The 23,580-nt window shown below is 38.0% G+C and overlaps 1 protein-coding gene across 3 annotated transcripts in view; it reads right to left on the bottom strand.

Annotated features, from left to right (window-relative positions):
• Spata5 (spermatogenesis associated 5) overlaps positions 1 to 23,580 on the bottom strand; it is a 257,900-nt gene that overhangs the window by 154,178 nt on the left and 80,142 nt on the right. For 2 of the 3 annotated variants that reach the window (XM_004667022.2, XM_004667023.2), the window contains exons 10-13: positions 22,972 to 23,126; positions 15,942 to 16,151; positions 10,638 to 10,691; positions 8,608 to 8,687 (exon numbers count right to left, since the gene is read on the bottom strand). In XM_004667022.2, the coding sequence (XP_004667079.1) occupies positions 8,608 to 8,687; positions 10,638 to 10,691; positions 15,942 to 16,151; positions 22,972 to 23,126 (499 nt within the window). The remainder of the gene's footprint in view (positions 1 to 8,607; positions 8,688 to 10,637; positions 10,692 to 15,941; positions 16,152 to 22,971; positions 23,127 to 23,580) is intronic. The other variant, XM_045131630.1, reaches the window with a different exon arrangement.

Here is a 23,580-nt window from a genome sequence, read left to right as displayed (position 1 = left end):
CCTTGAAAATCAGATGACCATGCTAAATGAAGACATAAAGAAATGCAAGGATGAATTCTCAGAATCATCAAGAAAATCAGAAAATGATGGGAAAAGGGAGCTTGACAGATGGATGGAAATTATACATAGAAAATGCAAACCTAATTGAACAAGTCCAAAACTTTCTAGAAGCCGTCAAGAATAGAGTCAGCCAAGTGGAGGATAGAAACTCTGATCTGGAAGAGAAGATGGAAGAAACAGTTCAAGAGTTCAAAAATTTCAGTAAGTTCAAAAGTTCCTGTTAACAGAACATGAGGGAATTGTAGGATACTCTTAAACGTCCTAATATCAGGATCACTGGATTACCACCAGGAGAAGAAATTCAGACCAAAGGCATGGAGAACTTATTTAACAAAATAATTGAAGAAAACTTCCCCAGTTTCTTAAAAGAAAGGCCCATCAAGATACAAAAAGCCAACAGAACTCCAAACAGACTGGACCAAAGGAGAAACTCTCCAAGACCGATTGGTCATTAACACTCTAAACATTGACACTAAAGGGAAAATCTTAAAAGTAGCGAGGGAAAAACACCACACCACTTTCAAAGGTAACCCCATCAGAATTACTTCAGATTTCTCAATAGAAACCCTGAAAGCTAAAAGGGCCTGGAAAGAAACACTGCAAAGTCTAAGAACCTATGGCTTCCAACCCAAAAACTACTCTACCCAGCAAAAGTATCCCTCATAATAGACAGTGAAAGAAAAACTTTCAAAGGGGAAAGTGGGGGGGGGGGAGGGAATTACCATGGGATTTTTTTTATAATCATGGAAAATGCTAGTAAAAATTTAAAACAAAGAAAAATTTTCCATGACAAACTCAGCTTTATAACTATATGCACACAAAACCAAACCTCCAGAGAGTATTTCAGGAAATTCTCCACAGTGAAGAAATAATCAAACTCAATTGCCTACAAGAAGCAGATCACCATACCAGGCACAAAAAACACCAAACTCCATGAAAACATCAACACACATCTACCTTCACAATATGTCAGGGATCAAGTGCAAATCTCACAGTCATTACCCTAAATATCAATGGCCTTAATTCACCCATCAGGAGACACAAGTTAACAGGATGGATCAAAAAATTAGACCCCACAACCTGCTGCCTTCAAGAAACCCATCTCTAAAAAAAAAAAAAGAAACCCACCTCACCAATAAAGACACCTCCTTAGGGTGAAAGGGTGGAAAACAATATTCCAAGCAAATGGGAATAAGAAAAAAGCAGGCATAGCTATACTAATATTAGATAAAATAGACTTCAAAGCAAAAATAATCAAAAAAGACAAAGGACACTTCCTATTTATCACGGGAATGATCCATCAAGAAGATATTACAATCATAAATCTCTATGCACCAAACACAGGGGCACCACAGTTCATAAAACAAAACCTACTTGACAACAAAACAGAAATAAACACCAACACCATCATAGCTGGGGACTTCAATACAACATTATCAGTAATAGACAGATCATCCAAACAGAAACTCAACAGGGAAGTAAGCGAGCTCAACAAAAGCCTGGATCACATAGAACTAACAGACATCTATGAACTTTTCATTCCAAATTCAAAGACTACACATTCTTCCCAGCAACCCATGGAACATGTGATGATATACTGGGTCACAAAGACTGTCTCCACAAATTTAGGAAGACTGACAAAATACCCTGCATTATATCAGATCACAATGCTATATTGCTAGAAATCAACAACAAAAGACCCACCAAGAACCCCAATGGCACCTGGAAACTGAACAGCACACTTTTAAACAATAAATAAATAGTGGATGAAATAAAAAATGAAATTGCAAAATTTCTAGAATTGAATAAAAATGAGAACACATTATACCAAAACTTATGGGACACAATGAAAGCAGTTCTCAGGGGAAAATTCATAGCACTCAATGCCTTCATAAAAAAGACAGAAAAATATAATGCAGAATGGAATTTCAAAGGGGAAAGTGTTGGGGGGGGAGGGAATTATCATGGGATATTTTTTTATAATCATGGAAAATGTTAATAAAAATTTAAAAATAAAAAAAATAAAATTAAAATTAAAAAAAGACAGAAAGATCCCAAATCAATAACCTAGCCATCCACCTAAAGGCATTGGAAAAACAAGAAAAATCCAACCAAAAGAGCTCCAGAAGGAAAGAAATAATTAAAGTCGGAACAGAAATTAATGAAATGGGAACCAAGGGAACAATTAAGACAACTGACAAAAACAAAGAGCTGGTTCTTTGAAAAAATAAACAAGACTGACAAACCGCTGGCCAATTTGATCAAGCAAAAAAAAGGAAAAGCTTCAAATTAACAAAATTCAAAATGAAAAAGGAGAGATCACAACAGACATAAGGGAAATTGGGAGAGTCATCAGGACTTATTTCAAAAACCTCTACTCCACAAAACTGGATAATGTGGAGGAGATGGATAAATTCCTGGACGCATACCATCTATCAAAGCTAAATTCAGAGCAGATTAATCATGCATCACACTCATAGAGATTGAAAAAGTAATAAAAAAAACCTCCACAAAAAGAAGAGTCGAGGACTACATGGCTTCTCAGCTGAATTCTATCAACCCCTCATGGAACAACTCAAACCAGTCTTCCTCAGAGTGTGCCACACAACTGAAGAACAGGGTAAGCTACCCAACTCCTTTTATGAAGCTATTATCACCCTAATTCCAAAACCAGGCAGAGATGCCACAAGAAAAGAAAACTACCGGCCTATTTCCCTGATGCACTTAGATGCAAAGATCCTGAACAAAATCCTCGCAAACCAAATCCAATAACACATCAAAAGCATTATCCACTTTGACCAAGTGGGATTCATCCCAGGAACACAGGGCTGGTACAACATACAGAAATTTATCAATATAATATACCACATAAACAAGGTAAAACATAAAAACCACATGATCATTTCGAGAGATGCAGAAAAGTCCTTTGACAAGATACAACATCACTTCATAATCAAAACATTGGAGAGTATTGGCATACTTGGTACATATCTTAACATAATAAAGGCAATACACAAAGCTCCAAAGGCCCAAATAATACTTAATGGTAAGAGACTGGAGGAATTCCCATTAAGATCAGGAACAAGACAGTGTTGTCCACTCTCACCTCTGCTTTTCAATATAGTACTGGAAGTCCTAGCTCAAGCAATAGGACAGGAAAAGGAAATGAAAGGGATATATTTTGGAAAGGAAGAAGTAAAGTTAGCTCTATTCACTGATGATATGATTGTATATGTAAGAGATCCGAGAGACTCCATCCCAAAACTCCTGAAGGTGATTAACTGCCATAGCAAAGTAGCAGGATGCAAAATCAATGCACAAATATCAGTAGCCTTTCTATATGCATGTGACAAAGATACAAAGAAAGAAATAAGGGACATAGTCCCATTTTCAATAACAATAAATAAATAAATAAATAAATAAAATACCTTGGAATAACGTTAACCAAGGAAGTGAAAGATGTATACAATGAAACATAAAAACACAAAAAAGAAATTGAGGAGGACTTGAGAAAATGGAAATACCTCCCATGCTCCTGGATAGGCAGAATTAACATTGTGAAGATGGCAATCTTACCAAAGGCAATATACAGATTTAATGCAATTCCAATAAAAATCCGTACAGTGTTTTTCACAGAGATAGAAAAAATGATCTCAAATTTCATATGGAAAGGCAGAAGGCCTCGCATATCCAAACATATCCTCAGCAAAAGAAATACCTCTGGAGGCATCACCATACCTAATCTAAAGCTATATTACAAAGTCATAGTAATAAAAACAGCATGGTACTAGCATAAAAACAGCAGTATAGACAAATGGAATAGACTTTCAGACCCAGACTTTGGGCCAAGCAACTATAGCTACTTGATATTTGACGAAGGCCCAAACAATATAGGCTGGAAAAAAAGACAGCATCTTCACCAAATGGTGCTGGACAAACTGGATAACCATATGCAGGAATTTGAAACTTGATCCACACATTTCACCATGCACTACACTTAAATCCAAATGGATCAAAGACCTCAACATAAGACCAGAAATTCGAATACTACTGGAAGAAAATTTAGGAAGTACTTTCCTTGATATAGGAATGGAAAAAGACTTCCTGAACAAAACCCCCTTATCTCACAATCTTAAACAGTCACTCAACCAATGGGATCACATGAAGCTAAAGAGTTTCTTTACAGACACGCATACAATAAGCAAAGCCAGTAGATTACCCACAGAATGGGAGAAAATATTTGCGGGACATCCAACTAATAGAGGCCTAATCTCTAGAATCTATAAAGAACTCAAAAATCTAAACAGTAAAAAGTCAAATACCCAACTCACAAAATGGGGCAAAGTTATGAACAGGCAGTTCACAGAGGAAGAAACACAACTGGCAAACACACACTTAAGAAAATGTTCATCACCCCTAATCATCAGAGAAATGCAAATTAAAACAACTATGAGATTCCACCTTACCCCAATAAGGATAGCAAACATCAAAAAAATCAAATGAAAATAAATGCTGGAAAGGATGTGGAGAAGCAGGAACACTCATCTACTGTTGGTGGGAATGTAGGATGGTATAACCACTTTGGAAAGCAATACGGAGGCTCCTGCAGAAGCTGACTATAGAGATACCAACAGACCCAGTTAGGCCCTTACTGGGCATCTACTCTAAAACCTTCAAACCACAGGCCAGAGAGATTTGCTCAACCATGTTTTTAGCAGCTCAATTTGAAATAGCTAAGAGCTGGAATCAACCCAGATGTCCATCACTAGAAGAATGGATAACTAAGATGTGGTATATCTATACAATGGAATTATATGCAGCAGTAAAAAAAAAAAAAAAAAAAAAAAAAAAAGACACAATGAAATTTGAGGGAAAATGGTTGAACCTAGAACAGATCATTCTCAGTGAACTTACCCAATCACAGAAACAAAATCACCACATAGTCTCACTCATCTACAGCACCTAGCCTGAATATAACCAAGATAGCTTACATATCCAGCAAGTATCTCGTGGACTACACACTATGATGGATGGGGAGGGAGGAGAGGGCTTTGAAGTGGTGGGAAACACAAATCTAGACTCACACAGCAATGGTACCATAAAATTCTACTTCCTAAAAGGCAGGCCAAATGACTGAACCTTCACCAGGCCCTTATAGGGAACACCTGAATCACAAGACACGGGAGAGGGTAGGATCAAGGCTAACCTTAATCTTCTACGTCTTCCCTCCCTCCCTCCCTCCTTCTCTCTCTCTCTCTCCTCTCTAACTCTTGTATATTAGTTATCTTTTTCCTCATTTTCTTAGTGGGCACTGACCTGTAACTCCCAGTACCAGCATGGGGCTATCATCCACAATGAGCGTTTGATCAGAGAGACCTACAAAGTTTCCTAAAAGACGGACAGATTTCTATCAGAGTACTTGATGACCCACCAAAAGTTAATGATAAGACCGTACTGCTGAAGACAGCATATGCATTTGACACGTAAAATGGAATGGCATGGCTGGAAGCCATGAGGGAGTCAGTCCCCAGACAGTCAGCGTGTCTACTGCCAGAAGGTGCTACATGGGTGACTAGGGGAAAATGACCAATATCTGTCCAAGCAACTCATGGTTTAAAGTACTTAGCAGCAAATAATCTGTTGTGATGCCCACACAAGTGGAATAGTAGCACACAACCATGGTGGGGAACCAACTGCTCTTGATTTGGCTAACTGATCCCCTCAGTGGTATGGGACCCATAGCTGGACCTGGGAAACAAGTCAGAACCATATCCAAACACTAGCCCACTCTCCAATATCAAGCTACCATCAATCATGGGCTACAAGAGGGCCTACACCTATTAAACTCTCTATAAAAAAAAATAAGGGTTATCTCATTTGTCCTGGTGCTAACTTACTCTCCGCTGGAGAATCTGCTTCTCTTTTTCAGATATATGTAGATCCTGAGGAGAGAGCCACCCCATCATACCTCAGCAGGGCCCCAGCTGAAACTATGAAAAATTGGCAAAACAAGCAAGGGTGCTATTTTCCTGATGAACCGGATACGAGCACAAGGATGAAGGTGATCAACACAGAGGAAAATCAACTCCTACCAAATCAGAGAGTCAGAGCCTCAGAAGCCCCCAATACCTCATCATTTAAGCAGACCAAAAATGAACCCAACATGGCTCAGGGAAATTTTGTGGAAGAGGGCGCAGAAAGAATGTCACAGCCACATGTTGGGTCATGATATGCAGAGACATCTATCCTACCCATAACTGTGGGTTAACTCCACAATGCATGACCCATATACCTCAACAAGGAGGGGCCAATGGGGAGGGGGTAGGTCATGGGTGAGCCTAATAATGGTACCATACTGACTGTATTTGCTGAATACAAAACTAATTAGTAAAAAAAAATTTTTTTAAAGAAAGAAAAAATATATATTAATATTTAATCACTAACATAATGAAATGATGTTGTAAAACTTTGCTCTCTGTTAGAGACAGGCAATACAACTGAAAAGAAGACAGTATTATAAAATATTAAAGCCAGAGTTTCTCAAAATACTAACTCATTTTTCTCTCAGAAGTTGAGTTCCCACTGTAATTTATTCTTATTCAAAACAAACCCAGTGCCAAGAAGCAAAGGGACATTATGATTTGTTAGAAGAAGTCACAACCCAGAGACAGCCTTCCTGAGCAAGCCAACCATTTTCTCACTGATAACACATTTGCTGTTACACCACAGCAATAGAGCACACTTGCCATTACACACTAATAATGTTTACCAAGATGTGTTGGGATATGGATTTAGCTCAGTGGTAGAACCCTTGCCTAGTAAGTACAAAGACCCTACAGGTTTGGTTCCCAGCAAAACAGAATTAATTAATTAAGAAGTCCTGAGCTGGAGGGATGGCTTAGCAGTTAAGGCATTTGCCTGCAAAGCCGAAGGACCCAAGTTCGATTCCCCAGGACCCATGGTAGCCAGATGCACAAGGAGGCGTATGCATCTGGGGTTTATTTGCAGTAGGTGCAGGCCATGGAGCGCCCATTCTCTCCCCCTCTCTTTTTCTCTATGAAATAAATAAATAAAAATAGATATTAAAAAAAGAAGTGCAGAAAAGATGTGATGAAATCTATATTGAAAGAAAGATCACTGGCATAATTATTATACTTATTTTTAAAAATAAGTATTTACCAGAAATAACACATGCATTTCCTTTTCAAGTCCTCTAATAAATAAAATGCCCCATTATCCTTCATATAAGATTCCTAACTTGCAAAGGGGAAGGAGGGGGAAAGGAGGGAATTACCATGGGTTATTGTCTATAGTTATGGAAGTTGTCAATAAAAAAGTAAATTAAAAAAAGAAAAGCATGTATCCTACCCTGTTCCCTTTTAGACTCCCAAACCAGATGACTGTGATGTCACATAAATGCTATAAGTCACACTCCTTCAGGGAACAGCCCTGGCTTCTTTTCCTCCTCTTGTAGTTAAGATTAACTTGAGCTTTTTGTGCCTTTTTTACATTCTCCAACTTGGGAACATTAAGAGGACTCAAATATTCAACACACACACACACACACACACACACACACACACACATTTTCCAACCTGAAATACTTTTATTACTTAATAAGCCTCTAAACATTTATAGAAGAAAAAATTCATACTTGTACATAGTTCTCACACACACACATACACAAACAAAAATTAAATTTTCCAATCTGAAATACTTTTATTACTTAATAAGCCTCTAAACATTTGTAGAGGAAAAAGGTCATACTTGTATATAGTTCTGATAAACACACACTTGCTTGAAAGACATATATTTCTCTTTGTGGCTTGAAATTCAGAAATGAAGCTATTACAAATTGAGTGTTTTTAATCCAAAAATATGAAATCCTCCGATATTTAAAACTTCTTAAGCATATTATAAGTACAAGTATAAGCAAACATTCCAAAATTAATTAAAAATCTAAAGCTTGAAGCACTTTTTGGTCCCAAACATTTTGGAATGTTTATGTTCTATGCTAATTATGTTTTTAAAAGCCCAGCCCCCCCCCAAAAGAATTCTAAAATCTGTATAATAGTGTCTTATAATTTGATTCTTCTGTATCAGCTAATAATGCTTAATCCATTGTTGTTTTATACTTTTTGTTTGTTTGTTTGCTTTGAAGTATGATCTCGGTCTAGCCCTCTCTGATCTGGAATTCAGTATGTAGTTTCATAGGCTGGCCTCAAACTCAGTGATTCTCCTACCTTTGCCTCCTGAGCTAGGATTAAAGATGCCAGCTGTTTATATTGTTAATTATATGTTTATAACAACAATGTTGATTTGAGTACACAGTTGTAAAAAGTCTCTGTAGATAATAAACTATAAAACTTAACTCAAAATGACTCATGGACATTAGCATTTTTTCAATTAAACAGGAAAAATATAAATTATTTGATAGATTGTGAAATGTTTCCTCTAGAAAAAACATTACTAAATAAGATTTGTATCAGAAGAGATACTTACACTATAATTGCTAATAATTTAGTATGCTATTAAAAGATCTCTTACCTGCCTCGTTCAACTGCTAAAGCATCAAGTTCATCAAAAAAGATAATGGAAGGAGCCACTGCTCTTGCTTTACGGAAGATCTGATGGAGAGAGTACCACATGAGCAGAAGATTGGAAAACTCCAGCATATTCTATAGTTGGTTTCAGTTTGAAAACTGTATTCTGAGCCACTCTTACATTTAAAAAAAAAAAACCCAAAAAACAAAAACACCTCAATCACTCTGTGTACACCTTATTTTTTTGTTTGTTTGTTTTTTTTGAGGTAGGGACTCACTCTGGTCCAGGCTGACCTGGAATTAACTCTGTAGTCTCAGAGTGGCCTTGAACTCATGGTGATCCTCCTACCTTTGCCTCCCACGTGCTGGGATTAAAGGCATGCACCACCACGCCCGGCCTGTGTACACCTTATTAGAGGTGCATTATAGGTGCTCAGAGTATTATGGTGGAGTGAAAAGTAACCTCTTTAATGACTATAAAAGCAAGAGTACCAGTACATTGTGCAGTACATACACTGCAATGCAGTTAAGCAGTCAGACACAATTAAAATACCAACTCTACCCAGTGCTATTTGAATGTCAACAGAATATTTCACTTCTCTAAACCTCCATTCCCACATCTAGGAAATGAAGATGATAATAATAATAAATGCCTACCTCAGAAGATTAAGAAATGAGTAACAATAAAAACATAAAACATTTGGTACAAGTCCTGTAACACAGTGAGGATGCAGTAAATAGCACTATCATAAACATGTTGAAAAGTAAAAACACAAATGTACAAAACCAGCCAGTTTAGTAAATAGAACACTATTATAGCTAAACGTTACACACTTGACTCATTGTTTTCATTGTATTGGAAAAAATGGTTAGCATAAAGCCTGAATACGAAAAACAGCCAAATCTCATAGAAACAAATTAGCTTGCATAGAAGCCAATCAGACTACCAAAGTCAGAGACAAACAACAGCCAATAGTGTGATTTGTGGAAATAAGCTTGAAAAGATAGCGCAGGCAGAAAGAAATTCAGATGTGTGCTAAATATAACTAAGGCCACCATTGTCTGTTCACATGCCATAAGAACACAATTAGGTATCAAGTCATTACTGTGTGAACATCCTGACTTTGTAATGGTGTCATTATTAAGCACTTTATAAAAGTACCACCCCCTACCTACATTTTAAAGGGTGAAAAAAGAAGAAGTAATTAAAATTCTTTTTTTCTCACGATAGCATATTTGAATCCTTACTTTTCCTGATTGGAAGTAAGGTATATCGCAAATGCGGACCATAATTGCACTGTTATCTGTGTGCTCTTGTCCTTAACTCACTTTCTGAGCATAGAGAGGCCTTGCATGAGGCAGGTCAACCTCTTCTTAGGAAAGTCATGGTATGTGACTGCCTCCAGCTGCCCTACCTCTTAGCACAACATTGACAGCAAGTATGAAAGAGGGACATAGCAATCAGACATTAAAGGACTGGCTTTAAAATACAGTCTACAGAAGTAAGATTAACTAAACTACCAAGCAAGCAAACAGAAGATAAGACAGTTAAAAAGCAATGTATATAACTTACAAGATTTAAATTGTGTTCTGGCATGGGGGATACCCCAGTGGTTAAAGGCACTTGTTTGCAAAGCCTGCTGGCCCAGGTTCAATTCCACAGCCACCCACATAAAGTTGGACAGGCATCTATTTGCAACAAGAGACCCTGGCACACATGTACATGTGCTTAAAATAAATATATACTTTTTAAAAATTTCATTCTGAGATTATTCTATTTCATAAATACAGGTACATATGCATAAATTCTGGTAGCTATTAAAAATATCTTTGCTGGGTAAAAACAGTACTATGTTGCCTAAGAACAAAGATAAAGTATTTCCCAAGATTGTACATCTAAATACTATTTGCCAGAAGTTAAAAATAACACTATACTCTGGATTTGGAAGTTTCAGTCTGTTACCTAAAACAAAACAGAAACCATACAGGAGGACAGAAGTGTGATTTTCTATTTTCTATGCATAATCATCTTACCTCTCTAACTGCTCTTTCAGATTCACCAACATACTTATTCATTAATTCAGGTCCCTGCATGGAAAGAAAACAACTGTTCAATTTCTTCATAAATGCAAGTCTGATTATTTCTTTTTCTACGGAGAAAAATATAAAAATGAGGAAACAATAAACTAAACCTTCTTTGAATTTAACTAGTTCCTTTAGCATCCATCCACAGTTTCTATCAGGCTTGGCGCTATGCACCTACCATATAACAGTCCAACTTAGGAAATCAGCAAAGTGGAATCCCTAAATTGCCAACTCTAACAACTGGCTGGCTTTGCATATATTTGCTTATTAGTTTATAATTAAATCCACTAGATTAATAACTCTATCCAGTGAGACCTCAGATATACACTTCTTTTGGTTCTATGATAAATCTTGAGAATCTAAAGAAATGTAACCTATGGTGTTACCCTACAAGCTCTTGACTGTTTCTAGTGCAAATGCTGCATTCACATGACTACGCCAAGGAGTGCGGACTGTAACATTCTACAAAGTTAAATACACTCTTCTTGGCCATTATCTTAGCCAGGAGAGTTACTACCTCTGAAAGAAGAAAACCTATGGCCCACAGACACTATTAACCATAAGAATGCCATGCTCTCATTATGACCCTGTGGAAAAGCTCCATTCAACAGCCTGCCTATATCACCATCAGTTCTATTTCCTTCTTGTCTATTCTAATCTAGAAGAATCAGGGATAAAAGGCATGAACTTCTAAGAAAATTACACCAATTGTAATAATCAGATTTCAATAGACAACCTTCATCTAACCACTTATGTATGCAAAAACTAATTATATATAAAAATAATAATCACAATTATTTATATTTTAGGCTCTGTGGATCACATATAAAAGTCTCTGTCACATACTCTTGTATTTTTTCTTTTTTTTGAAACATCCTTTTAAAAATGTAAAATTTGGGCTGAGAAGATGGCTTAGTAGTGAAGGCACTTGCCTACAAAACCAAGGGACCAGAGTTTGGTTTCCTTTATATGGTACCCATATAAAACCAGATGCACAGAGTGGCATATGTGCCTGAAGTTAGTTTATAGCAGCTAGAGGCATGTCTATTCTCTCTCTCCACTTGAAAAATTAATAAATGAAATAAAAGTGTTTTTAAAAAATGTAAATTTGGGCTGGAGAGATGGCTTAGCGGTTAAGCACTTACCTATAAAGCCTAAGGACCCTGTTCGAGGCTCGATTCCCCAGGACCCACGTTAGCCAGATGCACAAGGGGCACACACATCTGGAATTCGTTTGCAGTGGCTGGAAGCCCTAGCATGACCATTCTCTCTCCCTCTCCCTTTCTCTCTCTGTCTCTTTCTCTCTTTCAAATAAATAAATAAAACTAAACAAAAAAAAATTTAAAAATAAAGTTTGGGCTAGAGAGATGGCTTAATGATGAAAGGCACTTGCCTGCAAAGCCATAGGATCTAGGTTTGATTCCCCAGGACCCATGTAAGCCAGATGCACAAGGTGGCACATGTATTTGGAGTTTGTTTGCAGTGGCTGGAGGCCCTGGCATGCCCATTCTCTATCTGCCCCACCACACTCACTCACACACACATTCTCTCTCTCAAATAAAATATTATTTTAAAAAAAATGTAAAGATTGTACTTAGCTAGGAGGCTAGACCAAAACAAAGTACAGATGGATTTAGTCTAAAAGCCCTGGTATAGATAAACCTATTACAATTTCCAGTTTCCAGTAAAATTAATACAGCTTCATTCCATCATATAAGCAGATTTGGTGGTATATTGGAAATGTGAAAATATGACAAATGGTCTCAACTAGGAAGATCAATGCTATGACTGCTGAGTAATAAAGCTAGACTTCAAAATACTAAGACTGACAGAAAACATGGAGGAAAATTAATGACACACAAAAGCAATTTTAAAATATCTAGTAATATTAAAGATGCTAATTCAAAATTATGACTCTCTTGGTACTAATATACCTTAGAGAAACCAAAAACACAGAAATAAACACACATAAAAGTATTACAAATGTTTAGGTAAACAAAATAAACCTGAAAATATCTAAAAATGCATTAAAATGGGTAAATAAACTAATAAAATCCCGACAAAATTGACCTCTAAGATATCAAAGTATGAATGGAAGGCTAGAAAAGGGAAAACATTGGAAAAAGGGAGACCAGCAAGAAACACTACCTCAAGAATTTATAACCCAGAGTCAGAGTTCTTAACATTATTACAATTTTTAAATTATTTTTATAGCCAGACATGGTGGCGCATGCCTTTAATCCCAGCACTCAGGAGGCAGAGGTAGGAGGATCGCCCTGAGTTCAAGGCCACCCTGAGACTACAGAGTTAATTCCAGGTCAGCCTGGACCAGAGCAAGCCCCTAGCTCAAAAAACCAAAAAAAAAAAAAAAAAAAAAATTTATTTAAGCCAGGCGTGGTGGCACACACCTTTAGTCCCAGTACTCGGGAGACACAGGTAGGAGGATCGGCATGAGTTCAAGGCCACCCTGAGACTACACATGAATTCCAGGTCAGCCTGAGCTAGAGTGAGACTTACCTCAAAAAACAAACTATGTATTTGTAAGCACAGAGAGAATGGGTGTGCTGGGGCCTCTAGCCCTGCAAATGAACTCCAGACATATGCCATTTTGTGCATCTGGCTATGGGTGGGTATGAACCCAAATTGAACTGGTAGCATAGAATCCTATATTCTGGAAGTTACACTGTAAGGTGGAACCCTCAAGCGGACCTTAGGAGGAGCACCTGAATAGAAGGGTCATGGAGAGGGTGAGATGAAACCTAACTTCAACTTTGTTTCTCCTTCTTCTCTTTTTCTTTTTTCCCTTGGTGCTGGCCTGTACTAGTTTGTGGTCTACATCCACAATGAGCTGTTGATCAGAGAGACCTGCTAGGTCTCCCAAAACAAACAAGACAGAATTCCCTGTGAGAACATTTGATTACCCACCAGAGGTTAGCAGTAGGACCCTACTGTAGAAGATACCATATGCTGTTGGCATGGACCATGAAGAGACCTGGCTGGAATTTGGAGAAGAGCCAGTACCCAATTAGCCCATCTAGTGCTAGAAGGCGCTACATAAGCTACTGGGGGGAGGGGGAGGGCGCTAACATCTATCAAAGCAACTCAAAGCCTAAGTGACTCAGAAGCAAACAACTTGACATGTTGCTCACTCAAGTACAATGGTGGCACACAGCCATATTGGGTAACCAACTGCTCTCTGACTGGTAACAAATCACTTTTGTTTAGAGAAGCTTCTCTTTTCAGATGGATGTAACTTCTGGGATGATTCAAAAGACATCATGGTGCCAAGAAGAAGTGACAGAGGAGTGCTCAGCTCTAAAACATTTCTATCACAACTTCTGAGGTTAAAGGTCCATTCTGGAAGAGGTAGCAGGAAGAATGTCAGAGCCAACGGACAGGACTCTTTACAATGTATCCTTCCAGATACAAAATGGCCTGAATATCCATGACCTCACAGTGTCTGGCACTACCTACATAAGACCTGGACAATAGGAGGAAGAGATGATGACATCAAAATAAAAGAGATTGAGAGGGGAAGGGGATATAATGGACAGTGGTACTGTGAAGGGAAAAGTGAGGGGAGAGGGAATTATCTATAGTCATGGAAGTTGTCAATAATAAGAAATAAGAAGAAGAAGAAAATTAAGAAAGAAAAATCAGAAGTCTAAGGGCTGGAAAGATGGCTTAGCAGTTATGGCACTTGCCTGCAAACCCACATAAGCCAGATGCACATAGTGGCACAAGTATATGAGTTTGCTTAGAGTGGCTAGAGGCCCTGGCACACCCATCCTCTCTTTCTGTCTCATTTTATATATATGTGTATATGTTTATAATATATACACATTATATATATATATATATATATATATATATTTTTTTTTTTTTTTACACACACAAACACACACTTTATGAACTTTATAGTTTGCCAAAGAAAGTAACAAATGGCAGGCAGAAAGAAGGCTAAGCAGGTAAAGATGCTTGCTTCCAAAGCCCAACAACAGCCTGGGTTTGATTATTCAATACCTACCTAAAGCCAGATGCACAAAGCGGCATGTCATTTGGAGTTCTTTCACAGGGGCAGAAGGCCCTGCCATGCTCATTCTTACTTTTTGTTTGTCTCTTTCTCTCTACCTATCTCTCATTTAAGAGAGACAAGTAAAAAAAAAAATTTGTTTTAGGGCTGGAGAGATGGCTTAGCGGTTAAGCGCTTGCCTGTGAAGCCTAAGGACCCCGGTTCGAGGCTCGGTTCCCCAGGTCCCACGTTAGCCAGATGCACAAGGGGGCGCACGCGTCTGGAGTTCGTTTGCAGTGGCTGGAGGCCCTGGCGTGCCCATTCTCTCTCTCTCTCTCTATCTGTCTTTCTCTCTGTCTGTCGCTCTCAAATAAATAAATTAATTAATTAAAAAAAAATTTGTTTTAAAGTAACAAATAGGGCTAGAGAGATGGTTCAGTGGTTAAGGTGTTTGCCTGAAAACCTAATGACCTGAGTTTGATTCCCAAGTAAAGCCAGATGCAGAAAGTGGCACATGTACCAAGAATTCATTTGCAGTGGATAAGAGGCCCTGGCACATCCATATTCTGTATCTCACTAATTCTCTCTCTCTCTCTGCCTGCTTGCAAATAAATAAACAAACAAACAAATAAAATATTTTTTTAGGGAAATAATAAATGTGTTTATAAGTCTGTGCATACAAATACTGTATTCACTCTCATGTCTATACATCCTGGTTAAGCAAAAATCTGGTACAATTAAAACAGGGTGCAAAAATAAAGATTAAGTTTCTTGTCCACAATGATTTACTGCTTATATGCTACCATTTATTTCTTCTCTCTCATCTGTCCGTATTACACTTTCAAACAAATAAACACCAAAACAAACCCTACTCTTCTTTTTTTTTTTTAGTAAAGAAAATGGCTTTTATTTGGTAGAACACTGAAAAATAAGAATTTTTTTTCTACGATTTTTAAAAATTACTTTTCTATTCAGCAAATACAGGCAGTTTGGTACCATTATTAGGCTCATCCGTGACCTACCTCCTCCCCACTGGCCCCTCCTTGTTGAGGTATATGGGTCATGCATTGTGGAGTTAGCCCAGTTATTGGTACGATAAATGTCTCTGCATATCATGACCCAACATGTAAAAACTCTACTCTTTAAAAGCCATCTTTATAAACTTTCCTAAGGATAGGTATTAGAGGACAGGATAAACAGAAGGCCAGAGAGAGCAACCTTTGAAAACTTTAGCACCCTACCTTTATAGCTAGAAAGTTCAGTCCACTTTCATTGGCCAAAGCCTTGGCTATCATTGTTTTAGAGCATCCAGGTGGCCCATATAGAAGAACTCCTTTCGGTGGCTGAATACCCATTCGCAGAAAAGACTTTGGATGTTTTAAGGGCCATTCCACAGCCTGTTTCAATTTTAGTTTGATATTTTCCAGTCCTCCTATATCTGACCAGGATACCTACAAAACATAACACTTTTTTAAATGTAAAGATTCACACCACAGAGAACTAAGAAAAATAAAGTATGTCATCAGCAAGAGGAGCAAGAGGAAAACAAAGCATTCCAGAATCAAGAAGATAAACTGGAAAGATGGCTCAGCAAGTATGAGCACCTGGTGCCAGCATGAGGATTTCAATTCAATCCCCAGCACTCATGTAAAAAATTGAGTTTGGCCGAGTGTGGTGGCGCACACCTTTAATCCCAGCACTCGGAAGGCAGAGGTAGGAGGATCACCATGAGTTTGAGACCACCATGAGACTACACAGAGAATTCCAGGTCAGCCTGAAAGCTAAAGTGAGACCCTACCTCAGGAAAAATAAAAAAAAAATTTTAAAAAAGTGTGGCTGGGTAGGTGTGGTGTGCATAGCTTTAATCTCAGCACTTGGGAAGCAGAGTTAGGAGTTTGAGACTACATAGTGAATTACAGGTCAGCCTGGTCTAGAGAAACTAAGGGTGGCAGTGCACACATTAAAACCCTAATGTGAGGGTGCAACTTGCTCCAACTTCCTGGTCAAGCAGCCAGTGTGCTCCAGATTCAATGAGAGACTCATTCAATGAAATAAGATAACAAATGATAGAGGAGGACACCCAACATACTCTCTAGCAGCTACACACACATGTGCACACAGTACCAACAAAATATAAAAGAATCAGCATCTCTTAAAAATGTAACAGTAGCTGAGCATGGTGGCACACACCATTAATCACAGCACTCAGAAAGCAGAGGAATAGTTCCAGGTGTTCAAGACCAGCATGAAACTACAGGACAGCTTGGGCTAGAGTGAGACCCTACTTTGAAAAAACACAAAGCAAAACAAAAGTCAACAATAACAAGCAGTAAATTAGGAGTACATAAAATGTGATGCAATATTGTACAAATACTAAAGAAAGCATTTTTCTGCTTGCATTTTATAACTGCTTCATATTATATTAAATGGTGCTCATATGATTACACCCATGTTAAATTCATGTTCTAGACAGTTTTAAAATTTGTTGCATTTGTCTAAAAGCAGTTTGAGTGAGTGATCCAAGATCTTCATCTAAATATGTAATTTGTTGAACCACTTTTGAAGTAATACTTTAAAATCTATTTTTGTAAATCCTTATGACCTCTTTTGTCTTTGACATACAAATACAGCTGTTTTCAAAACTTTGTTCCTTTTCTCTACCAAGAAAATCTACAAACCAAAGTATTCCTAGTAAGTTTACATATAAATAGAGCTTAGCTATAATTTCTGTACCAGACAATGTAAACAGGAAATAGATGAGTATGACACAAATACAGAGCTAAAAGTCTTAAAAATAGAACTAGTAGCACGTAGTAATAACCATTATACAATAGAAAAGATCCTAAGTATAATAACAACACAAAAAGAGTCCTTGGGAAACACCCAGGAAGAAAATATTGATTCCAGCTAGAAGATGTTTGAAAAGCCAACTCTTTAATGAGGAGAAAGGAGTGAAAACAGTGAAACAGGCAAAATAAAGAAGGAAAGGAGGGAGGGAAGAAATAAGAAACAAGGAAATGAAACAAAATGTGACAAAAAGCTCAGATGGAGGATGAGGAAAAAAAAAACATTAAAAGGGAATGAAAAGTTGAAGCCATATACATCAGGTCCTAAAAAGTCTAGATGAAACAACTTAACATACTCCATGCACTAGGGTGTCTTTAAGTAACATTCTGACCTTGATCAAGAACACTTCTAGGACAAGATTAAATCAAAGAACAGCAGACTGCAGGGCATCAAAGATGGGATGGAGGAGTAAGGAGAGTTAATCAAAATTAAATATGTTATAAATAAGGTATATTTCTTTGCTAGCTAATACATATATACACACACACACACATTGTTTGTTTTTGAAATAGGGTCTCACTCTAGCCTATGCAGACTTGGAATTCACTATGTAGTCCTCAGGGTGTTCTCAAACTCATGGCAAGCCTCCTACCTCTGTCTCCTGAGTGTTGGGATTAAAGGTGTGTACCACCATCTGGCTTTCATTATGATATTTTCATACACATTAAACTTTGGGGTTTTCTTAATGTTTGTTTCAGCGAGAGAGAGAGAGGGGGGGGGGAAGGGGCACCAGGATAACTGCAAATGAGCTCCATATGTTTGTGCCACCTTATGCCATCTGGCTATATTTGGGTACTGGGATCCTTTGGCTTTGCAGACAAGTGCTTTAACTGCTAAGTCATATCTTAAAAGAATCTGGGCAGAAGAGCCCTGTGGGGTTGAATAATGCCATGCCAGAAGCCATAGTTGTTTATAGAAAAAAATTCAGTCCCAGGGCTGGAATACCTTCCTGTGAGTTGTTGGTCAGGGAAGTTCCTGATGCCCCTGAAAACATTGTAGGCTACTGCCAAGGCTCTTGGCTGCCCACCAGAACTAGCTAGTAAGAAACAATTACTGAAGACTCCACATGCTTGAACTACAGGATACTGAGAAATCAAGCTGGAATGGAGCTGAAATCCTCCTTCCTACCGACTAGCTGTCATGATGCTGGAAAGAGCTATGCAGCCTGCTGGGAGAGAAAAGTCATCTGATAGTATCAAACAGTAGACCCTGAAAGCCAGGCCAAATGTGCCAATTAATGCAATGGTAGCATGTCTGTTATGGGGAAAACCAACTGCTGTCTGACTGGATTTGAGGGCCCCTCCACAAGGGAGGAATTCCTGCCTACTACTAAAAACCTCATCAAAAGCCCATGGCTAGGGAGATCATAAGCCCTGGGGGGAAGGGGGGAGTACTAATGTTGCCTGGCTAAATAAATACATTATACTTACCAAACTCCCCTCTAAATACTCATGTTTATACCCATGCATTAATACTACTCTCATTTTTGGGCACAGAAGCTTCTCTTTTCAGATGGCGGTAACCATTAGGAAGATTCAAAACTTACCGAAGTGCTCAGAAGTGACAGTGGAGCTTTTAGCACCAAAAAAGACATACATATCTGTCACACCCTCTAGGGTTCAGGGACCACTACAGAAGAGTTGGGGGCAAGAATGTAAGAACCAAAAGAAGGGAGGAGTGCTTACAATACTGTCTTCCAGACACAAAGTAACTATGACACTCATGACCTCACAGCGCCTAATGCTACTACCTACTTAAAAGACATGCATAATAAGAGGGGAATAAATGACATCACAATAGAAGAGAGACTAGTTTGAAAGAAGGGATTCAGAAGGAAAGGGGAGAGTGGTGTAAGGGGATTTTGATAGCGGCATATTGTTTATATGTAGGGAGTGTGTCAATGAAGTTTTTTTTAAAACAAATTATTATAAATCCCTTCCCCCCCAAAGCAACTAAAGCTACTGTGACCACATGCAGACAGATTTGAAAAAACTCTGAAAAAGGGATATATATAACTCTATATAACTCTAGCTAAAGGTTTATAATAGAATAACAAAGAGAAAAAACTGAAAGTTGAAAGGCTGGGAGTGGTGACACACACCTTCAATCCCAGCACTTGGGAGGCTGAGGTAGGAGGATCACTGTGAGTTAGAGGACACCCTGAGACTATATAGTAAATTTACGTCAGCCTGGACTGGAATGAGACCCTACCTAGAAAGACAAAACAAAACAAACGAACAAACAAGTTGAAAATTTCTAGGTGGACTGACTATGAAAGTATGGTTCATCAGAGTACTCTTAAGGTATCAGGAAGATAGATGTGTGTGTGTGTGTGTGTTGTGTGTAAATAAATTTGGAACATGGAGACATATAAATATGAGTATGGTGAGTTTATTTGGGATTGCTTAGACAGTATACACGAGAAGCTGCCAACACTACACTTATTAAACTTCTACTTTGTATGCCTGTAAGTTTCCAGCAGGCTCAATGCAATGCTAGTACTAAAGCAATGTGGTGACTACAGGCTCAGGTAATACAAGGCACAGATAAAGTCAGACTTCATGAAGATTTTACTGATATCAGCAAATACTGGCCAGACAAGCAAAGGACATCTATGTTTGCTGGGTTCTGGCATGCATATCATGGATTTACTCCTAGTCTCTGATTAGAATATGGGGTACTTAACTGAGAGAAACTTATATTTCTTCCTACTGCCAAAATGAGAAAATGGCATACTCAATTTAAGTATTGAGATATAAAAAAGACCATACATTTTAATCTATTAATTTGTTAATTTGGCCTCATAAAATCAATCTGAATTCAACAATCTAGGAAAATAATTTTATCTGACCTGAGCATTATAACCTCTGGTCAGAAAACAAAACTAGAGCTGGAGAGATGGCTCAGCAGTTAAGGCACTTGTCTGCAAAGCCTAATAACCTGGGTTTGATTCTGTAGTACCAAGTAAAGCCAGATGCACGATGGAGGTTGCATTTGGAGTTTGCAGCAGCTGGAGGTTCTGGTAGGCCTATTCTCATAGACACTCTGATTCTCTTCTCTCTCTCCATCCCTCTCTTTACAAATAAATAAATAAAACTATTTTAAAAGAAAGAAAACAGGAGATTTCTGGGTAAAATGGCAGCATAGTAGCCACAACAAAGCAGCTGGGAGTGTGTGGGGGAGGAATATAAGCAGAAAAACAGCAAAACACACTCTTCTACTGAAAAGTAAGGTTTATAAGGAATTATCAATCTCAGCAGAGAAGCAGGAGACACCCAGAGCTTTTGGAAAGCTGGAAACCAGCCAAAATGGATTCCTACCGTAGACCTGGTCCACATGGCTGATTGGCTCTTCATGGGCCTCAGAAGCCAGGTGAAGGGATTTTCCACTCACACAAGCCTCTTTGCAAAGTCAAGAAACCTAAAGGAAAAGATAGCAGGGACCAGCTGAGTGGTTCCTGTAGAACAGAATCACTGGGACCAGCTACGCAGCTCCAGTACAGCTTTAGGCACCCAACACAGCCTCGACTTGCCTCCGCCAACTGCCACTGCCAGCAACCACTGGAGATAAGGAGAAGGGACCTCAGATGCATAGCACCCAGCAACAGCGATCAGAACAGCTGACCCACTGATCCAGGCAGCCTACTGAGCCCACAACACAGTAAGGAGGGACCCATGTGTTCAGACAGCATAGGAGAGACCAAAAAAATCCCAAAAGGTAACAGGGCCAACACACACCAACTCTTAAGGCAAAGCTACTAAGAAAAACAAAGAAAACTAAAATCAGAAATGAAAGAAGAAACTACAGCTGGTATCACAGAAATACAGAAGATCACAAAAGATTACTATAACTAGTTGTAAGCTACCAAAATGGGTAAGCTAGAAGAAATGGGTAAAATCCTTGAACTATATATCCATTCCTGATGAATCATGAAGAGGTAGAGTATCTTAACAGAAAAATACATAAGCAGAGATTGAATTAGTAACCCTGTATTTCCCAAGAAAGATCATCACAATGAACTGGCCTTACTGAAGAATTTTTCTACTAACCATTTAAAGGACTAACACCAGTTCCCAAACACTTCCAGAAAATGGAAGGTGAAATACTTCTAAATTCGTTTCATGAGGCCAGAATTAACTTGATATTGAAGAGTCACTTTAAAAAAGTAAACTGGTGAATACAACTGTAGACGTTCTTACCAAATCCAATAGAATAGATAAATACTGATAGATAAATGCTTTGTTTCAAGTCTCATGATATGGATTTGATCAATCCAAAAAGTATAGGCAACAAGAGGGAAGAAGATAAAAAGGATCATATCAAACTGAAAAAGCACACCAGATGAAAGTAAAAGTGTAAAGAGCCCCAGTGTAGCACCCACAGAAAGTATAGAAGCATTAAGTAATAGAGCCTACAGGGAGATTTTAGATTACTGGGGGATAGGGCTTTCAAGTATACTGTGGGATTGTGGTCCCACCTTCTTCCTTGCTTTCACAGGGAGATTTTAGGTTGCTGCAGGAGAGGGTTTTCAAGTATGCTGTGGGATTGTGGTCCCATCTTCTTCCTTACTTTCACTTTCCAGGTAACATGAAGTAAAAATCTTTATCATCATATATCCTCGCCATGACACACACTTGCCACAGACTCCCAAGACTTCAAAACTGAGTCAAAGACCTTGGGAAGCAGAGGCAGGAAGATCAGGAACTCAAAGTCATCCTCAGTTAAATAGTGAGTTTGAAGCCAGTCTGTTTTTTTATACTACAATTTGTCTCAACATTTAGACTGAAAAACCTGAGGCAAAATAAAACATTCCACTTTTCAGGGTGATTATTTTGTTGTAGTGATACAAAAGTGATTGGCACCACTCAAGTAACAAAACCAATCACAGGTACCAACAAAATTTTAGAAATAGGAATAGGAATGAGGTGATTTGGTTATGACAGGACAATGTAAAGGATCTTTGTGGTGATAAAAATGTTCCCTAGCTTGATTGTGGAGGTGACCATGCAAGCCTTAATAAAACTGACAGGACTAAACTCATACAAATGGGTACAAGTAAAAGTGTCTACATGTAAATATGAATATCAATTTGTGGTACTATAGTTTTGAAGGATGTCACTAGAAAAAAAAAGCTAGGTGAAAGGTGCACAGGATCTCTCTTACTGAATGTACTTCAATAAAAATTATGACTAAATACATTTTATTTAAGTTTAGCCTAAGCAGTTAGTCATCCTAGGCTATTTCCTTCAAAGCTTCATTCAAGCAATTAGGTTAGAACAAAGTATACATTACTTCTTACTGAATGTAGCTAAATAAAAATTATGACTAAATACATTTTATTTAAGTTTAGCCTAAGAAGTCAATAATCCTGGGATGTTTCCTTCATCCAAGCAATTACGTTAGTACAAAGTATACATTACTTACATTTGGGATATCAATTGCTACCTCTCTCATAGCACTGGGCCTGATGTCATTCATTCCCTCTAAGAAATCATTCAGAGTAATCTTCACTAGGCCAGCGATTTTGCTATCAGGGAGGTTAGGCTGTTTCCTCAGAACTCTTCTCAAGGCACAGAGACCTAGAATATCAACACAACATTGTTTACTACATAAACACAGACTATATAAAAATAATAGAAACATCTTTCAAAAGATGTTTCTACAAGAAAGTAGTCACTTTATGTTGAACTGTGACCTCTACATGCATACACTAATGAACATGCATACACACAGGCACCCATGCTACAGAGGGAGCAATAAAGAGAAGGAGATTTTAAAACTGAGTATGTAAAAATGAGGTGATGGGGAAAAAGCTATAAACAAAGCCACCACAAAGAGGCTGGTTTAATGTCACTAAGAGATGACAGCTCCAGAAATTATAAAATTTCAGTATAAAATGTATTATTTTACCTCAACTCTAAGTAAACACAAGTATATAAGTGTTATTACTAAAATATGTCAAGATTATGTGTATCTAGAGTAATTTCTAATCAGAACAATTAAAACCATGACAAACTAGGAAAATAAATCCAT

Source organism: Jaculus jaculus, chromosome 12 (assembly GCF_020740685.1).
Source record: "Jaculus jaculus isolate mJacJac1 chromosome 12, mJacJac1.mat.Y.cur, whole genome shotgun sequence".
NCBI lineage: Eukaryota > Metazoa > Chordata > Mammalia > Rodentia > Dipodidae > Jaculus > Jaculus jaculus.
The sequence above is the reverse complement of the archived record's forward strand: the minus strand, read 5'-3'. Positions and strand labels throughout refer to the sequence as shown.